General features: G+C 42.7%; 2 protein-coding genes across 12 annotated transcripts in view; one reads left to right on the forward strand and one right to left on the reverse strand.

Moving 5' to 3' along the window:
• PPP1R12B (protein phosphatase 1 regulatory subunit 12B) overlaps nt 1-20,987 on the reverse strand; it is a 206,038-nt gene extending 185,051 nt beyond the window's left edge. For 3 of the 11 annotated variants that reach the window (XM_082397266.1, XM_082397268.1, XM_082397267.1), the window contains exon 1: nt 19,187-20,987. In XM_082397266.1, the coding sequence (XP_082253392.1) occupies nt 19,187-19,477 (291 nt within the window). In that variant the 5' untranslated portion in view covers nt 19,478-20,987. Of the gene's footprint in view, nt 1-18,737; nt 19,106-19,186 lie in introns of those variants that run through there. The other 8 variants (XM_082397271.1, XM_082397265.1, XM_082397273.1 and 5 more) reach the window with 6 other exon arrangements.
• Nucleotides 1-21,357, forward strand: part of LOC309611006 (uncharacterized protein) — a gene marked incomplete at its 5' end in the record, with an annotated part of 253,615 nt that overhangs the window by 224,423 nt on the left and 7,835 nt on the right. The gene's annotated exons all lie outside the window — the stretch shown is intronic.

Consider the following 21,357-nt stretch of genomic DNA (forward strand, 5'->3'; position numbering starts at 1 on the left):
ATTATTAAGAAAGAAAATCATATACTTTGCAGCAAAGAAAGTTATAAATAGGAACCCAAATTCCAATTCTGATTATTCTCATTAAATTAGTCTCTGGAACAACTCACTGCTCCTCCCTTGCCACCACCAGCTTCTTCTCATGAATTCATTCACTGAATAAATAGTTATTCCCAATGTCTAAAACTGAATAGATATTATGGTGGATGTAGCTAACATAATGGTGAATAACTCAGGCACAGTCCCTGGCTTCTCAGAGCTTACAGTCTGGTTACGGGAAGACAGACAATTAAATGAGAAACTATAAGACCATATGTCAAGTGCCATGACAGGTAAGCTATAAGATACCAAGGGAAAGTATAGGAGAAGCACCTAACATGGGAAAACAGAGTATGGGTAAGCCATGGGGTAGCGGGGGCGATTAGAAGCAACGATGTTGAACCTGAGACCTGAAAGATGGGCAGGCAAAGAGGAGAGACAATAAGGTTGGGAAAGGGGAGACAAGAGAACACACCATAACTGAGGGAATGAAAGACAATCAATGTAGCTGAAGCACAGAATCCAAAGTTGGGAATGGTGAGAAGGAGACTAGAGAACAGGGCAATGACAACCACTTAAGGGTTTTAAGGGAAGTATGGAATGTTCAGCAACTCTTGGCTGAAGTATAGGAAATAGAGGAAACAAGAGGAGAAGCAGGGAAACCACTCAGCAGACTATTTCTATTACCCAGGTGAGAGATAAAGGCTTGGACTAAAGTAATGAAAAAGAGACCAAATGAAAGCAGACAGACTCGAGAGACATTTAGGAGATGAATCCGCAGGATCTGGTGGCTGGAAGCTCATGAGAGGACCATGTCTGTTATTGTTCCCTGCACACCCTCAGGCCTAATAAGCACCTAACACACAGTAACTGTGAACAAACAAATCAAGAAAAATAAGGAGCCACAGATGTTACCCAGGTTTCGCATAACAGCTGGGTAGAGGGAGGTGCCATTTACTGAGAGAGGAAACACAGGAACCCGTGAAGTATGCTGGGTTTGACGTACCTGTGAGCCATCCAAGGACAGACAATGAGAATGCAGGTGGATGGCCCTTACAAAGCTCAGGAGAAAAACAGATCTTCCTGGAAATGTTAAATCACGGCAGCCTCAGTGGCTCAGCTAAACTACAGTTGATAACTGGCACTTTTCTGGGGGGAAGAGGCACTTTTTTTTTTGGCTGCATTGGGTCTTCGTTGCTGCACGCGGGCTTTCTCTAGTTGCAGCAAGCAGGGGCTACTCTTCATTGCGGTGCGCGGGCTTCTCATTGCAGTGGCTTCTCTTGTTGCGGAGCACGGGCTCTAGACACGCGGCTTTCAGTAGTTGTGGCTTGCGGGCTCTAGAGCGCAGGCTCAGTAGTTGTGACACACGGGCCTAGTCGCTCCGCGGCACGCGGGATCTACCGGGACCAGGGCTCGAACCTGTGTCCCCTGCATTGGCAGGCGGATTCTTAACCACTGCGCCACCAGGGAAGCCCAGAGGCACTTTTAAAGCATACTATGTGTGACATGACTCCAATCACCTTTTAAACTTCCCAGGGTTATTAACTAATGGCTCTAACATCAAAGGTATCAAAAAATTAATATTCATTCCTGATCTTAGAACAGTTAGCAAATAATCTTTCATTTCTTGACCAAGGGGATGGTAACTCAGGCCTTTGCTTTATAAAAATCCATTGATTATATATTTTTGTTTTACATATACTTTTCTGTATGTATATTAAATTTTGCAATAAAAAAGGTTTTTAAAAACCTTAACAAACTAGAAATAAATTGCTTAAATTAATCAAAAGAAGCTATTAAAAACAAAGTAAACATCATATTTAATGGAGACATATGAGAGACATCCTAATTAAAGAAAGACAACAGATGGAAGATGCCTTCCATCACAATTATTATTCAACACTCTTTGAGGTTCTGGTCAAAAAATGCAGACCAGAAAAGGAAAGGTTTAAACTTTAGAGTTTTTGCAACAAATGGTGCTGAGGCACCTGGATATTCGCATGCAAACGAATGAAGTTGGATCTCTACCTCACACCATATGAAAAACTAACTCAGAATGGATCAAAGACCAAAATGTAGTAACTAAAACTCTAAAACTCTTAGAAGAAAACACAGATGTGAATATTTGTGACCTTGGATTAGTCAATCATTTCTTAGATATGATATTAAAAGCACAAGCAACAAAAGAAAAAAACAAATAAATTGGACATCATCAAAATTTTAAACTTTTGTGCTTCAAAGGTTTAAATATTGGGGGGGAAAAAAACACCATCATGGTTCATAGATGCTAACATCTAACTAGAAAAACCAGCACTTGATAAAACTAATAAATAGAGTTCAGTAAGGAAATCAAATAAATACTATTTTTTTAGAAGATTATTTTTATTTATTTATTTATTTACTTACTTATTCATTCATTCATTCATTCATTCATTTATTCATTTATGGCTGTGTTGGGTCTTCGTTTCTGTGCGAGGGCTTTCTCTAGCCGCGGCGAGTGGGGGCCACTCTTCATTGCCGTGCGCGGGCCTCTCACCATCGCGGCCTCTCCTGCTGCGGAGCACAGGCTCCAGACACACAGGCTCAGCAATTGTGGCTCACGGGCCCAGCCGCTCCGCGGCATGTGGGATCTTCCCAGACCAGGGCTCGAACCCGTGTCTCCTGCATTGGCAGGCAGACTCCCAACCACTGCGCCACCAGGGAAGCCCAATACTATTTTTAAAAAACAGCTTAGGACTTCCCTGGTGGCGCAGTGGTTAAGAATCCGCCTGCCAATGCAGGGAACATGGGTTCGAGCCCTGGTCCTGGAAGATCCCACATGCCGCGGAGCAGCTAGACCCGTATGTCACAACTACTGAGCCTGCGCTCTAGAGCCCGCAAGCCACAACTACTGAGCCCACGTGCCACAACTACTGAGCCCACGTGCCACAACTACTGAAGCCCGCACGCCTAGAGCCTGTGCTCTGCAACAAGACAAGACACCGCAATGAGAAGCCTGCGCACAGCAACTAAGAGTGGCCCCTGCTCGCCACAACTAGAGAAAGCCCACACACAGCAGTGAAGACCCAATGTGGCCAAAAATAAATAAATTAATTAATTAATTTTTAAAGAAACAGCTTAAACTGGTTAGATAATATGAGGAAAATGCCATTCAGAACATCAATAAAACAACACAATACTGTCTGGGCAAACGTGCCATCATTATGTAAGATGTTAACAGTAGGGGCAGCTGGGTGACGGGTATACAAGCTCTCTCTTGAACTAGCTTTGCAACTTTTCTGTATCTCTAAAATCACTCTAAAATAAAAGGTTTATTTAAAAAAAAAAGATAAAAACATGACAAAACAAGCCACAGACTGGGAGAAAAATATTTATAATGCATATCAAAACAAGGACTTATATCCAGAAAATATAAAGAATGTCTACAAATCAATAAAAAGACAAAAAATGTTTTTAAGTGCAGAAGATTTGAACTAGACACTTCTCTCTCTCTCTCTCTCTCTCTCTCTCCAAATGACCAAAAAATTCTGAGAAGGTATTCAACATTATTAGTCACTAAATGCAAATTAAAACCACAATGAGATAACAATACACAAACACTAGAATGACTAATATTAAAATGACTAAACAACAACAAAAAAAGACTGACATTATCAAAACTTAAAAAGGATGCAGAGCAAACAGAACTCTCATTCATGGCTAGGATAGTGTAAAATGCCTCAACCACACGGGAAAACTGCAAGCTGTTAATAAAGTTAGAATTTTACAACTCTGAGACCCAGCAATTTCATTCCTATGTATTTGCCCAAGAGAAATGAAAACATGTATCTATGAAAAGACATACAGAACAACATTCATAACAGCTTTATTCATAATGGCCACCAACAAAAGAGGAAATAACCCAAATGTCAATCAACAGGAGGATAAGCAAATTGTGGAATAGTCACACAATGGAATACTACTCAGCCATACAGAGGAATGGATAAACCTCAAACACATGTTCAGTTGAAGAAACCAAACATAAAACAGTACACACAATATAATCCATTTTAAGAACAGTCAAGACTAATGCAGAATGATAGAAATCCTAACTATGATTCCCTGGGGAAAGGAGGTTCGAGAGGAACTTCCAAGGACGATGAAAATGTCCTGTTTCTTGATCTGGGTGATGGGCGCATGGTTGTATACACTCTCAAAACCCATCAATTATAGACTTAATATCTATGCATTTTTACTACAAGTAAAATATACCTCAATTTTTAAAAATGAGAAAATGAGGAAAGTTCATCTGTCATTTTTAGATAGGATGGCCAGGAAATGCTTCACTACAAAGGTGACATTTGAATAAAGACTCTGCGGAAGTCTAAAAAAAAAAAAAAGCCAGCCATGGGGATATCTGACGTAAGAGGATTCCAGGCAGAAGGAACAAGAGATGCAAGGCCTTTTAGGGAGAGCAGCAACTGGGGTTCCTGAGAAACAGGGAGGCCAGTGTGGCTGGAGTGGCAGCCGGTGTGACAGAACAAGGGGGAGACAAGTTCCGAGGGATAACAGGGGATGAGATCATACAGTGCCCGGTGGGTCACAGTAAGGCCTCATTAAAGTTTGTGGTCTTTGTCTTAGGACTAACGGAACGTCACCCAAGTGCCTCCTAAGAATCAGGCACTGAGTTCAGATAGCTTAACACAAAGCTTAGGTAAGTAGCAAAACCAGGATTACAACCCAGGTATATCTGATTCCAAAGCTCATAATCTTAATCATTTTGCAATAGTAACTCAACATAGTAATAGCCAATATTTATTGAGTGCTTCTTATTAATATATTTAAGCTAAAGGACTTTATATTGGATCTCCCCAGTCATATATTGTATTACAAATGGGTTACAAGTATGACACAAAGATCTTTTGAATGAAATTTTGTATTGCTATTAAAAAATGTTTTGCAACCAATCAAAATTTTTAAATGGTAAAATCATATTTAATTTGTATGGCTCCTTCCATAAACTTCCTAAATTTAGTAACGATAATTCTGCTACATAGTCCACTGCCAGAGAGCATGCTACAGTGAGTCCACAAAATAGCCCTTTCTCTTCCTATTGAATCATTTTAATCTATATTTTTATTTTAGTCTACACTGTTCAACATCAGGGAAGATTTATGTTTTGCATGCACATGTAAAATATTTTGTTTTTCTACTGAATTTGCTCTAATTTTCCACAACTTTTCTAACTAGAAGATACGTATGGTTGTCATGATTGTCATCATGATCATCAACATCATCATTATTGATACAGCTGATATTATCAGATGTCCTTAAATAAAACATAACTGATTTTATTAATTTCTTGATTGTTACTTCTTGATCTGTTTACTTATTAATAGATTTTAATGCCAACACAACATTGTAATCAACTATACCTCAATTTTAAAAAATAGATTTTAATGCTAACAATTTAGCCAAAGTCTGGTTTTTAATAGATTCTCTTATCATGATATATTAAGAAACTTAATGAATTTTTATACCAAACTCCCAAATCTCCACTTTACCAAGGGTGCTATACAAATATTGTCATTTTCTGTGTATGCCACGACATGAATGAGGCCTGGAAGCAATGTTTTTGGCATTATCTCACATTGAGCAAAGGCAGAATTATGTAAGAATCAAAGCAGCGAAAGAATGCAAAAAGAAACCTCCCCCTACAAAATAGTATGTACCTAAGAGGTCTTTTGAAAGTAAACAGAAGGTCTAGATGGAGAGGGGAACCAGGACTTCAGAAAAGCAGTGTATCCTAGGTAGAAAACCAGAAGCTTCTGAGTCAGACAGATCTAGGTTCCAAAACGGCATGACCTATGGTATCTAGGTTAGGGCAAATTGTCTTCTCTGATTCTACTTCCTCAATATTAAATGGAATAATACCATCTACCTGGTGGAACTGTTGAGGCAAAGATAATAAAAACAGCAAAATGCAGTTCAACAGTGTACACTCAGTAAAGAGCACTTATTATAGTTATGACACACCGTGAGTTCTACCAAGTTAAAATATTTGTAAAAATTAACGTGACCTGGGAAAGAATAAAAATAAAAACAGTTAATGTGTTAAGGTGGTATTTGTACTAATGAATTGTTTTTTCTTTTATATAATTTCGTTTTAATGTTATGTTGCTTAGCAGTAAATATACAGATGAATAAATCAAATGGGAAACCAATACTTAAAAGAACTCTTAGATTCATTTTCTGGAATGTGAATAATTATCCCATGATGTTTCTATTATATTGAAGTTTTTTAAAGAGAAATACAACCATATGGTATCATCCTTCTTCAAAAGTTCAAAAGGAGTTAGAGAATATTCTGCTTTTTCTTGAAGTTATCTTGCAAACAACCACGTTTTCAGAGACAGAAAAGAATATCAAGCAGAAACTTGATTTGTCTTATAAATAAAACATTTCATTATATTTTATTTCTGTTCCATGCTTATGGTATTCTTTCAGCTTCTTTCTCTAGGCCTCAGATTGCTCATTTGTAAAAATGACAGAGGTGGATCAGATGTTGTCCTCTAAGGTTCTTTGTGCTATGGTGTCCTAAAACTTGATAATCCTATAACAAAACAATATATATGGCCAGTCCTGGAACTCTGCATTCAAGTTCCCCCCTAACAAGTCTTTTCCCCTAGTGGTAGCCCCCAGAGCTGAAGCCATTACTGACTCTTACCCCTGAGCCAGTGAGGCCAAAGGGAGCTGCAGGGCTCTTCCACAGAAGAGACAGCAAAATGATTAATGATTTGGAAACTGATCTTAAATTAAAGGGATGGGTATTAGATCAGAATAAAGAAGACTGGATTAGAGAAGGCTGATTATCTAAAAATGTACAAAGGCAAATTGTAGATAATGATCAATACTCTTTCTCCACTTACTATGAACAGGGTAATAGGAAATGGATTCAACGCTAAACAGGAGCAATATGGACCAGACTATGTCTTTAAACCTGTGAGTTTCCCAATCCCTGAGGGCAGGGACTATGCCATCTTTGTATCCCAGCAGCTACTATAGGATCTGGCATCTAAGAAGTACTCAATAAATACTTGGCAAAAAAAAACCCCAAAAAAACTGAATAAAGGATCATTTAAATTTTTAAAGATCCAAACCACAAAAGTGCGTTATGGAGACAGAACAGGAAATTTCTCTTCTTTTGATATTAAAAAAGAAAAAGAAAAAGAAGATACAGTAATAGCCTTCTTAACAATAATGTAGATACTGACTTATGCTTCAAAGTTATTTCCCATTCAAAACCCTTGAGCCTTGGTGATCCTGTCATGGACGGGCTTTAGCAAAGAAAGAGCTTAAGCAAGGCACACAGCGTCTCTTTGCACCTGACAACTGGTGCCAACCATGACCATGAGTCCGTGCCTGCCATAAATACCCACTGAGCACTGAGAGCACTTCCCAGCAGGAAGACTCTCCTGATGCCAGTCCAGTGCCCAGAGCCCAGCGCGGCAGTCGGGAGATGCGAACGGATGGGCCTTTTCACCTGGCCCCTGTGCGGCAGGAGCTCTCCAGCAGGGAAGAAGGCTCTCAGCAGATGGAAAGCAGCTTGGTGACCCTTCAGAACCATTTCCATCGCCCCTAGTGATTTACAGTGAGGTGAGTCATTCTTCTGACCTCATTTTTCATGCTATTTACCATCAAAAGGGGACAATCTAAGCATGCCTCAATACAAGAGTCATGATCACAAAACTGTGAAGCTGCATCCAAAGGACCCAAACATAATGTGTTTGGCACTTTAAAGCCACATCTCATAGCTAGGCCAGCCGACTTTTAAAATGAATGAATGAAAGAATAAAAATAACTAACTAAAAAAAGACACCTAGCAAAAATGCTGCAGAGAAGCAGAAAGAAAGTAAACCTGCTTCCCATGAAATGCCCCATATAAATAAAACATAGTTTGTAAAACAATACACCCTGCTGTGAAATTCCCATTCAACTAGAAGGGCAGACCTCTCCTTGCCGACCAACCCAGTCTCCATTTGAATGTTCCAAATGTCACTTCCATTTTCAAAGATGAGCACATCATCTGCCCACAGCTGACCGATACACCCAGAATGGACACTCCTCTCTTCCTGCCTCTCCCCTTATAAGGCAGGGCCCTGGGAAGAAAGTCTCTCTTCTCCCTGTACAGCCAATTTACTCTAATTTTTAGTTTTCTTTGGATCCCTTCCTTCGAAGTTTTATGATGAAGCTCAAGGGCTGGTGGTGACCTTGGGGGGCAAGAAACCACAGTACTGAACTAGAACTTTGAACAATATTTCAAAATAGGGGGAACTTCAGCTAAGAGTTAATGAAACAGATTTGAAAAGGTGATAAAGTTTACCCCACGGTCATCGTCACTGACAAATCTTTACACACGAAGGCACTGATCTAAATTTGCCGAGCCCCACGTCAAGCCGTGCAACAGTCAATACACTACACTGACCTGTATGAGCCACTTTATTCACAAGGTTCACAACTTACATGCTTTGAACCGATCTTTGGTATCCCAAGTAGAAGGTCAACACAGGGAGATGTGATGATGATTAGAAGAATGTATTGATTAATAGAATTCAGGTCTAGTCAAGACTGGCTTGAAACTTCAAAATTCTGTTTAGGCCACCAACGGCCACTAAACCACAAAGAGATAACAACTTGGTATTAGGTACCTCCTGATAGAAGTATATACCACCACTTATGATGTACTCTTGCCAAAAAATTCAAATCTGAATCAGATCAAATCTCTGGATCTGATCATCAGTTTATAGAAAATACAGGAGACAAAGGAACATGTTAATATTATAAGCATGCAGTCAGCAGAATCAAGATTGTGGGAAACTCTACAGTACAAACAATTCAGTTTTCCAACAAATAAAATGCAGAGGAAAAAAACGAGGGGGAAACTATAGATTAAGAGAGTCTTAAGGTACCTATGAACCAATGCAGACCTTATTTGAATAAACCAACAGTAAAAAAAAAAAAAAAAAATTCATGAACCACCAGGGAAATTTAAACACTACTGAATACCTTATGATTTTAGGGAATGAGTGTTCAATTTTCAGGTGTGTTAATGAAATTGTAATTGTTTTTATTTAAATTCCTATCTCTTACAAATACATATTAAATATTTACAAATAAAATTATGTGATAATTAGGACTGGCTGTGAAATAATCCAGTATATTGGGGATGGGGAGCAAAGGATCTAAAAATGAAACAAGACTGGGCATGAGTTGACAACTTTTGAGAATTCATTATACTATTCTATTTTTTTATCTTGAAATATTCCATAATTTAAAAATTTAAAAACAAAAAGAAAGTGGGTCACTAGACCAAAAATTCATATGTAAAAGCCAGATATATCATGGATGTTCAGAGCGTGACACTGTAAAATATTTTCCGAAAATTGCATTAGAACATGATTCCAACAGATCGCCACAGTATTATGATGTTTAAGTATACTAAGAACAAAATCTTTTATAAATTCTTACATAAACTCATTCCGTAAGTACAATGTAGTACAACATTGCATCAGAAACTACATACAGATCAATTTTCAATATTGAAAACTAAGGCTTCAGTTTTCCAATTAACTTGACTTATGAAACAAATACAAACTCTGCATGCCTGATAAAACTTCAAGCCCCCCAAATTTACTCAAACTGGTTACAATCTAAAATCTAAGAAACATTTTTTAAATTATACTTCAAAAGCAGAAGAAATAAATTCAAAGCCAAAAAAAAAAAAGGCAACAATTTGAGCGACCTTCGATTAGTAACCCAAATGAGCTTTCAATTCCTTGCCTTACATAAAACTCTGGGTCAAGATCGTTTACCTGGATTTATTGAACCACTAAAGATTAATTAAAGATCTCAAACTTCCCTCTTCCACCATCTTTAGGAAAATAGGATGATTTTCATCCTTAAGTATAGATGAAAACAGTTGCAAATACTGATGAATGTAATACTCCACTCCAACCTCCAAAAGCCAGAATGCTAAAATAGAAAATCACTACATGGGACTTCCCTGGTGGCGCAGTGGTTGAGAATCCACCTGCCAATTCAGGGGACCCAGGTTTCAGCCCTGGTCCAGGAAGATCCCACATGCAGCCGAGCAACTATGCCCCGTGCGCCACAACTACTGAGCCCACGTGCCACAACTACTGAAGCCCGTGCCTACAGCCCATGCTCCGCAACAAGAGAAGTCACTGAAATGAGAAGCCCACACACCACAACGAAGAGTACCCCTCGCTCACCCCAACTAGAGAAAGCCCGTGCGCAGCAATGAAGACCCAATGCAGCCAAAAATGAAAGAAAGAGAGAGAGAGAAAGAAAGAAAGAGAAAGGAAGGAAGAAAGGAAATCACTACATTGCCAATTTCCTATTATAAATGATAATAGTAACCAGCTATTCTGGAGGGCATTCCCCAAATTCTATTTAGATTCTAAGATGTATCAATTGCTATGTAACAAGAAGCACAGAGTCCAGCACATCTATTCATTCAGTAAATGAATGTCAAAGAATAAACAGCAGATGAAACAGTTTGCTGGCACTAACCTCCGTGTCACGGCTCCGCTAAGGCTGCCTTCCAGCGACAGTGCTAATGAGTGGGAAATGGGCCGAAGCAGAACTGGGAAATAAAATAACCTAAACTAGCTAGTCAGCCCTTCAGTAACAGGAATGCAACCTTCCTGCCAGGTTTAATATCCTAAAATATTCTTAACTCATAAGTAATGAAACCTCTTGAACTAACCAGAAACCAGCCTTTTAGGAGTCTTCTCATATATTTTGGGCCCTAATTTACAGTTGTAATCACACTGATGGTAGATGTTTCTTTTTTCCCCCTTCCAAAAGTCAACAGAAAGACTAACTTAAGTTATCCTTAATAGTAAAAATGTGATATAATCTCCATGAATAGTCCTCAAAACACCTTCCCACTGAAACTGCTCTTACAAAAATTATAAATGACCAAATCTAAGTTTTTTTCAGGCCTCTTCCTCCATTTCCTTTTACATTATTGACCATTCATTCCTGAAACTCCTCAGTATCACTTGCTTTCTTGGTGCTCCTCTGCATTAGTTTCCTCTTGCTGCTGCAACAAATGATAATAAACTCAGTGGCTTAAAAGTACACATATTTACCGTCTCACAGATCTGGAGGTCAGAAGTCTAAACTCAGTCTCACCGGCCAAAATCAAGTTTCTGGCGGGGCTAGCTCCTTCTGGAGGCTCTGAGGGAAGATTCTGTCCCCGTGTCCTTTTCAGCTGCGACAGGCTGCCCGCCCGCCTTGGCTCTTGGACCCTTCCTCCACGGCTCCAGTCTCATTTCTGCCATCACATCTCCTACTACTGACTGTTCTGCCTCCCTTTCACAAAGACCCTTAAGACTACATTGGGCTCACCTGGATAATCCAGGCAAATCTTCCCAGCGCAAGACCCTAAACTTAGTCACACCTGCAAAGCCCCTGTTACCAGGTAAGGTAACACCCACAGGTCCTGAGGATTAGGACTGGGGCAGCTCTGAGGGGCATCACTCAGCCTACCACCTACCCTACAGCTCCAACCGGAACTTCTGCCTCCTCTGCTGCCACCGAATTGTGCTTTTTGCTCCCCTCTTTCATATTTTATCCCATCCTCTTCACACTCATCGCTTCAACTCTCACCTTTATGCTAATATCCAAGTCTCTCATTTTAAATGTGAGAGAACCGGAGCCTAGGTGGGAGGTGATGACTGGCCTTGAATCACACCGATGTCGACAGGATATTTCTATGTGGATGTCTTCAGAGCAGCTCAGTCCAATGCGGGACTGAATCCTATTCCTGTCTGAATAACACAAGTCTCTCAGACTCAGGCTAGAACTGTATTACACTTTTCTCTTCTCTCCTCTATTCTCTCAGCTGGTTCTTTCATCTCTGTCCCTCCATCCATTCTGAAATCCAGTTGCAGCTTCCTATTCCTAAAACCCTGCTTTGGTTGGGTTACCTCTCCTGCTCAAACCCACCGTTCTCTACTAAGGACTGCATGCCCCCATCCCCACCCCTCCCGACACGTCCGTGCCTACACACCACACCCATTCCTACCTCTCACCCTGAACTGCCTTCCTCTGTCCCTCCACTTAGGAGTGAATCATAGAACGTACCCCTCTAAAAGGAATTGTTTTTTTATTTACTATCTCCAAACCAGACTGGGTTCCTCGACGGCAGAAACTGTGCCTGTCGGCAGACATATACAGTAGTTCCCCCCCTTACCCCTGGTTTCACTTTCCTCAGTTACCTGTCATCGGAAAATAACAAATGGAAAATTCCAGAAATAAGCAATTCCTAAGTTTTAAATTGACCGCCGTTCAGAACAGCTGATGAACTCTCCCGTCCACCCGCTCCGCCCCAGTCTGTTCTGTCCAGAACACCCAGTCTGCGTACACTGCCCACCCGTCAGTAAGGAAATAACAGTACTATGGACCCTTGAACAGCAGGGGTTTGAACTGTGCAGGTCCACTTATAGGCAGATATTTTCAATAAACATGTACTACAGCACTAGACGATACCCAGGTGGTCGGATCCACAGATGCGGACCCCTGGCAATGCAGGACCGGCTGTGAAGTCACACACAGCCTTTCTCCGGCAGGGTCAGCACTCCAACCCACCCGGGGTACGTACATACAGGGTTCCACACTGCACACGGTTTCAGGTGTCCACTGGGGGTCTGAGCTTAAATAAATTCCAGCTCTGCCATTCATTACCTGTGTGACCCTGGGCAGTGTCTCAGTTTCCCCATCTCTGTAAAATCCAGACAACGATAAAGTACATATCTCGTGAGTTCTTCTGAGTATTACTCACGAGTTAACATAGCAGAAGAACACAGAACAGTCCCTGGCTCAGAGTAAATACCATCATAAACAGTGGGAGCTATGATCAGTACTTTTACCACCTACTGCTGCTGCCACTACGATTACTACTAGTATTATAACTGCCATTGGAAATGAGTCGCCACTACATGACTATTAATATGGCTTAAAAAAAAATAACACAGAGTACTGGTAAGGACGGGAAGCAACTAGAACTCAGACACTGCTGTTTGGAAGCAAAATGGTGGGGTCATTTTGGAAAACAGCTTGGCAGTTTCTTTTAAAGTTAAACATTCATTACCACGTGACTCAGTTGCCCCACTCCTAGGAATATAACCAAGAGAAATGAAAAATTATGTTCACACAAAAATGTGTACGTAAATGTTTATGGTGGCTTTATTCATTATTACCCAAAACTGTAAATAACCTAAATGTCCTTCAACTGGTGAACGGATAAACAAACTGTGGTACATCCATACGCGGAACATCCCTCAGCAATAAAGACCAATGTGCTACAGACACACACAACAACATGGAGGAACCTCAACACATGACAGCAAACGAAAGCAGCCAGATTCAAAAGGCTCCATACTGTGCGATCCGTCTACATGGCGTCGTGGTTACAGGAACAGTGAACTGAGGACGGGCTGCCAAGGGCTGGGGGTGGGAGGGGGAGCTGGCTACCAGGAGCACGAGGAAACCTTGGGGGTGACGAACATGCTCCGTATCATGACTGTGGTGGTCAAACAACTGTGTGCACTTGTCACAACTCACAGAACGCTACATTTTTAAAAGGTGAATTTTACTGTATGTAAAGTATACTTTAATTTAAAAATATGTAAAAATAAAAATAAGCAAGGACTTAATTTTAATTTACCAATAAGACCTGTCCAGCCCTCTACCTTTAGCAGAACTGTGCGTCATCTACACACGACTACAGCTTGGCTACTGGAAAATACAGAGAAGATTCCAAAGCCCAAATGATAGTATATAGCTACTCTACAGGACTTTAAGAATGGGGAACAAAAATTTGGCCAGGGAACAAATAAAAGTCACTTGCAGGACTTCCCTGGTGGTGCAGTGGTTAGGAATCCGCCTGCCAATGCAGGGGACATGGGTTCAAGCCCTGGTCCAGGAAGATCCCACGTGCTGCGGAGCAACTAAGCCCGTGCACCACAACTACTGAGCCTGTGCTCTAGAGCCTGTGCGCCACAACTACTGAGCCTGCGCTCTAGAGCCCGCGAGCCACAACTACTGAAGCCTGCGTACCTAGAGCCCGTGCTCCGCAACAAGAGAAGCCACCGTAATGAGAAGCCGGCGCACCGCAACGAAGAGTAGCCCCCGCTCACTGCAACTAGAGAAAGCCCGCGCGCAGCAACGAAGACCCAGCACAGCCAAAAATAAATAAAATAAAATAAAATAAATTAAAAAAAAAAAAAAGTCACTTGCATCTGTACTCCCCCAACCCATCCCCCCCCAAAAATAACCACCATAAAAATAAGCCTAATTTCCAAATCTGGCTTTGAGTTCCATTATGGCACGGCAACTTGAGACAAATACTCATAAGGCAAGTGGCCAGGTGGCCAACATGTTCTGATGCCTCCTATTAACCAATGTGAAGAGGTAAACTACCAAAATGACTCAGGATGACTGTAAGAAAGACTCCAACAGGATTTTCTTAATCCCAGATTACCTTGCTCCCCAACACTCAGCAAAAGTCACCAATATACAGGGTAAGTCCCTTCACACATGCAACTATAAGACGGATAAATAATGAACTTGGAATAAAAGAGAAAAGGTTAAGGATACAAGTTTTATTCTAGTTATAAAATAAACAAGTCATCGGAAACAGACTCACAGACTTAAAGAATGAACTTATGGTTACCAGGGAGGAAGGGTGGGGGGAAGGGATAGTTAGGGAGTTTGGGATTGACATGTACACACTGCTATACTTAAAATGGATAACCAACAGGGACTTACTGAATAGCACAGGGAACTCTGCTCAATATTATGTGACAAGCTAAATGGGAAAAGAATTTGAAAAGGGAGTGGATACATGTATATGTACAACTGAATCACTCTGCTGTACACCTGAAACTATCACAACATTGTTAATCAACTATGCTCCAATACAAAATAAAAAGTTAAATAAATAAATAAATAAATCATGGGGATGTAATGTACAGCAAGGTGATTACAGTCAATAATATTGTAGTGCATATTTGAAAGTCGCCAAGAAAGTGTATCTTAAAAGTTCTCATCACAAGGGGAAAAAACTAACTTTGCATGGTGACTAGATTTATTACAGTGATCATTCCACAGTGCACACAAATATTGAAGCAAATGTTGTGCACCTGAAACTAATATAATGTTAAATGTCAATTACACCCCAATTAAAAAAAGAATACAAGTTTTATTTTATAAGTTGGCACACATACATACTATTTGAAATTGAACTGAACATGTAATCATCTTAGTGTTCTTCTGTCTCACTCTGAATATAAACTGCTCTGCCTTTCTTCCTTCCCTCATCTATCCCTACCTCCACCTCTCTTCCAGGGAAATAGATAACTTTCATTTCCCTGAGGATACAGGGTCAGATTGAGGCAGCTCTAGAATGACAGAGGCTACTAGGAGTTGAATTCCAGTCTGGGGTGACCCTGAGGGTCCAAACGTGGACTCTGAGACTGTTACAAAACCAACCTGAATTCTAAGTCAAGCACAGTATCATTCTAGTCTCCTAGGTATCCCTCCAAATGAAGACTGATCAGCCTGGCCTCGTGTTAAGATCCACGTGTACTGACATTGGTGTCCTCCCCACACCCGTGTAAACATAAGTGTCAATATAATACACTCTGAAGGAAGAGCAGGCATCCATTTTAACAAATCCCAGAAAACCTCCTTTCCAAAAGCAAGCACTTGCCCCCTCAGTAACCTGATAATTTGGTAGATACAGTTCTAAGAGCCTGTATCTGGACCTACAGTACCCAAGATCATAATGCTAAGGATACAAGATAGGTGCTAATAATCAACCTTACAAAATAAATAAACAAATAAAAAGAAAATTTTAAAAGTACCAGCCCACACAGAATTATTAGCCCACACTTCATGCCCTGTAATATATACACATAAATGAAACGGGTACTCCTCTGTGAGCAAACATGTGCTTCCAAGGTTATATAATCAGATTAACGCCCTTTTCATTGACAGCTCTACATACACACCAAATCTTAACTTATTTGCCCAAGTTTGGTTAGACTGCATCAGTTTCCAAGGCTTTCATCAGAGTAGTTCTAATCTTTGAGATACTTCTTATCCCAGTCTATTTCAAGCATTATTAATAGGCCCCCTGGAGCTTATCTTTGACTCAAGCACCTCGTGGCAGAAGCAAAGGCTGCCAAGAAAGAAAGGTCTCTAAGTCAAAAGTAGCATCAAGGCACCACAACCTGAAGTGCAAAACATCTACTATAACCTTGTGGGAGAAGAAAACTCATCCCCCCAACATCTTCTGGGAGTTTCTTCCAATGTGCTCAGGTAATAGTGCACAGCTGGTCAAGAGGCTGCGGCCAGAACAAGAGAGATTGGAAGCAGTCATCCTGATAGTTCACATCACACTTGTACAGCAGGTGGGTATTTTAACTAAGTAATTCAGGGAAGTGTACCACTCTCCGCTTCACGGGACAAGCAGTCATTCACTCGATGGCTGTTCAGCCTCTGGCGGCTCCAGCCTCACATTTCGAAAATAATCTTGTATGTATCTTCAGAGTTCTTCAGACATGGGAGAAACATATTGTAACTCTGCAGAAACTGACTTGTAAAAGGATTCCTGAGCCAATAAACGCCCCTGTCTTGATTCAAACAAAGGGACGGTCTCTCAACATAAGGTTTGTTTGACCTCACATCTTCAAGCAGCCTAATCTTTAGCTGAATTTTCTAGTATTGAGTATACCTGGTCAACTCAACTCACCACCAGCCCTGTAAATAGGGAGGAATGCTATAGTGCACTGGCAGGTGTTTCAAAAAATTCCACAGCTGTCATCTCCTTCCTCTCCTATTTCAGGAGATTACGGAACGTGAAAGAATATTAACTGAGAGAAGTTGCACTTCACAATCTAGGGTGGTAATTAAGAGAGAAAGAAAGACACTAAGGGACCAGTCTCAGGAAAAGGGGTCAGAAAACTGCTTTCCTGGTGTGGGAAGAAGACCTACCAGGAGTAACCTCAAAGTAGGTGCTTTTCTCAGGGCATTGTTAAAATGTGTGTGGTAAGGGCCAGACTCAGCTAGCAGAGTCACCTTAAAAGAAACAGGGCTACTGAGTTATACTCAGAAAACTGTGCTTCAATAAAGAACACGTGGACTAGAAACAGGTTTCTACTCCTCTAGCCTCTAGGACCCCTTCAAGTGTTTTCTTTCAGAATCTACATCCCAAATACATCTGAAAAGTAAAAATTCATCCTCTCAAAGAGCTCAGAAATTTAAAATAATGCACGTGGCCCTCCTGAAACACAGAAGGACCCTGTGATCTATGCCCCCCATGTCCTCAGCCTGCCTTTTGTCTGTGGAATAACTTTAGTCAAAGAATAAGTTTAATCAGAGAAGTGACAAAATGCAGAAACAAAGGAAAACAGTCAAAGGAGACCAAATAATAATAGTTTAGTCCTTAAGCATGGTCAAGGACCTTCAGTCCCTCCTCAAGGGCTATAGATAATATTCTGAGCCATATCCTGTGAGCTGTTTACTTTGTAGATACTGAAACCCCCGCCAGCTGGAAGAAGTTAACTACATGATGACCAGGCTGTAGCCATGACCTAAGCTGCCACAATTCTGAGAATCGGCCTCAAGAAATGGGAACAAACCGACCCTGGAACTGAAGCCTAACTGTACTTAAAACAATCAAGATGATGCTGATGAGACCACCAATGACCAATTTGAAGATGACCATCAGAGCTGACTGTGCTGTCTCTGCACATAGCCCCCTCCCTCTGCCTGTAAAAGCTCTTGCCCCCTGACTGTCGGTGGGGGGAGTCGGCCTTTAGGCAGGCGTCCACCCTCCGCCCCGCCCCCCTCCACTTGCTGGCATCCAAAGTAAAGCAAACTTTCCTTTCCACCAAACTTGCCTCTTTATTGGCTTCTGAGCGGCGAGCGGCCGGACCCCACTTTCGGTTACACTCTTTGTGTCCATCTTATTTATATTCAGCTCTTTATTAGGTGAGATATACAGCTCTGGAGCTTAAATCTGAAAAATCCATGCCTAAGGGCAACTTCTAGCCGCTCTAATCTCGCACAAGCAACAATTTTCTAAGCTTCAGATTCCTCAACTGTAAAACGGTTATTATAACACTACCTGCCACACCTACTTCAAAGGATCACTGCTGAGATTACATGCAGTAAGACATATAAAATAATTTTTAAACAGCAAAGGACTACACAAATGTTGGTTGCTACCTTAGCTGGGGCACGGTTAAGAGCATGAAGAAATGCATATAACAGAGTGAAAAGAAGGTTCTTTTATCTGAAAAAAAAAAAGGACTGCAAACGTGGTGAGGACGACTTTTAAGGTACTGGCTAGTATGTTCAGGGAAGTGGCATGACGCGAACTTGAATTATTATTTAGAAGTGGATTCTCATGCCAACACATCCACTTCGCACAGACAGCAGAAGAAGGAAAACAAGAGAGATTAAGAGTGGGTGTCCAGCTCCCGGCTCACCGAAATAACTGATGGAGTTCCACGTGGAGAGGGAGGGTGGAGTTAGTCATGACAGCCACACAGAACATGGTTGCATAAGAGGGGGAAAGTGAAGGTGTTCGCACCAAGCACAGAACTAACTGTCAAGTTACCCACAGTCCACAGATTACAGCCCGATCCGGGGCGTGTCATTTCCACAGGGGGCTTTAGGGGAAAAGAAACAAAGAAAGGCTATTCCACGAGCATGAAGCAAACCAGATGATTCCGCAGGTTGGTTCTCCGCCGGCGGGGGTAACGCTGGCGGGGAGAGCGTGAGGTCGGGGACTCGCGAGCTGGGCCCGCGGGACACGGAAGCTGCCTTCGAACCATCGCAAACCAGAGGACGCGGAACGGACCCAGACCCGCCAGCCCCGGCCCGACCCCGGACTCGCTCCCGGGAGAACGGAAAGCCGGCTTCCGAGAGGGCACCGGGCAGGCGGCGCGGGCGCGCACCGGGGGACACCGCGCCGACCGGGGGCGGCGGGATGCGGACACTGCCGAGCGGCGGGGACCCCTGCCGCAGGGGGGGGCGGGAGGCGGCTCAGCCACCGGCCCCGCGCGCTCACCTGGTGCAGGGCGGTCAGGCCGTCCACGTTGGCCGTGTCCACGTCGGCGCCCCGGGCCAGGAGCCGCCTCACCTCGTCGGTGTCCGCGCTAGAGCAGGCGGCCAGGAACACGGCGCCGTCCTCGAAGCGGACCCGCGGGCCCCCGCGCTGAGCCTGCGGCGGCAGCCCCGCGCCCGGCCGGTCGGCGGGCTCCTGCTCTGTCAGCGAGCCCCGCCAGCGCCGCAGCTGCTCGGCCCGCCGTGCCCGCGCCGACTCGGCCCGCTTCCCGCCCAGGTGCTCCATCTCCGCCATCGCCGCCGCTGCTGCGGGCCGCCGCCGCAGCCGCCGCCAGGCGCCTCAGCCGGGAGCGGAGGGCGGAGACCCGCGCGCAGCCATCTTTACTGCTCCGCTGCCCGCGCCGCCCGCACTCCCCCGTGGCCTCAGCACGCAGGCGCGGCGGCGCCCCGGAGGCATCACGGGACCTGTAGTAGAAGATCCGCGCGCTCCCCATCCCCCGGGCGCACCGGCGCCCGACGGGAACTACAAGTCCCTGGATGCATCGGGAAAGAGGCGCGGCCCGGGTTGGGGGGGGGGGTCCCTGCTTGGCCCCGGACGCGCGGGGTCACCTCTGCCCCGAAGCGGGAGCTGTCCCCCGCCCGATTCACCTCCGCGGGCTTGTTGGGAGTCGTAGTTTATTCTTGTTCTGACTTCCAGCTAATCTTGGCTCCCTAATTATCACGTCAGTCTTTTGAAGTGGAAAAGGGGTCGGCAATTATCCCTACTTTCTATTGCGGAAAAACTGGACGGAAAGTACCCGAAACTCTCAAAACAGTGTCCTGGTTGTAAATCCAGAGCTTTATTAAAGTTGTGATTTAGAACGCATTAACACATGGCCCTGAAGAGGTCCTGGGAATGATGCTCGCAGGTATAGTGGGAAGCGCATTCAAGTTCAGTTCTCCTCCCAACATGTTACTTGACTTCTCCGAGCCTGATTTGTAAGATGGGAATAATAATACCTTAGGGAATTCCCTGGAGGTCCAGAGGTTAGGACTCGGCGCTTTCACGGCCGGGTGCGCCGGTTCAATCCCTGCTCGGGAACTAAGATCCCACAAGACCCGGCGCGGCCAAAAAATTAAAAAAAAAAAAAAAAAAATCTCACAGGGTGGTCGTGTGGAACGGATAAGATAATACATGCAAGGATATCTAGTACTATCTCTGTGCGTATACCAATTCACAATAAATATTAATTTCCCTTCTCTCTCCTCTTCTACTCTTTTCATGGATCTTAAGTTCTTGGGAGGCATATGTGGGACATATGTCCCGTCTTCCATGATTTTTTTTCCCAAAGCTACAAAAAAATACTATGGTGCAAACACAATATTGTAAGTCAACTATAGTTCAATTAAAAAAAAAATACCATGCGCGTCCTAAATTCCTAAGGCAGCACGCAGGCCATTTTCATATTCACAGTGAACTTGGTTATTAAAACCTGTCAGGTTGATTTAGTAACTTTTAACTCCCCAGGGCTTTAGCCCTGGACAAAACATAACTGTGTTTTCCATTATGAAAGAGAACATATACAATTATTAGGTTCTTTGAACTTTCCTGTATGGTTGAAGTTTTTCATTTAAAAAAATGTTGCAAAAACGATTAGGTCGTTGTAAAGGGAAACTTTACTATGTTCTATCATGTGCCTCAATTTCCGCTGAGACAAGCCAAGAATCAAATGAAAAGGGACATATAAATGTAAATTATTATGTCTAATAATACTACGTCTATCCATATATGCTTTAATTAGGTATCCTTGAATTCTTTATAAATACTAATTAAGTCATACATCTTTTTTTTTTTTAATGTTTATTTTTATTTATTTATTTATTTATTTATTTATTTATTTATTTATGACTGTGTTGGGTCTTCGTTTCTCTGCGAGGGCTTTCTCTAGTTGCGGCAAGTGGGGGCCACTCTTCATCGCGGTGCGCGGGCCTCTCACTATCGCGGCCTCTCTTGTTGCGGAGCACAGGCTCCAGATGCGCAGGCTCAGTAGTTGTGGCTCACGGGCCTAGTTGCTCCACGGCATGTGGGATCTTCCCAGACCAGGGCTCGAACCCGTGTCCCCTGCATTGGCAGGCAGATTCTCAACCACTGTGCCGCCAGGGAAGCCCAGTCATACATCTTTGAGAACTGTGAAG

The sequence above is a fragment of the Balaenoptera borealis genome, assembly GCF_965194805.1.
Source record: "Balaenoptera borealis genome assembly, chromosome: 1".
NCBI classification, from domain to species: domain Eukaryota; kingdom Metazoa; phylum Chordata; class Mammalia; order Artiodactyla; family Balaenopteridae; genus Balaenoptera; species Balaenoptera borealis.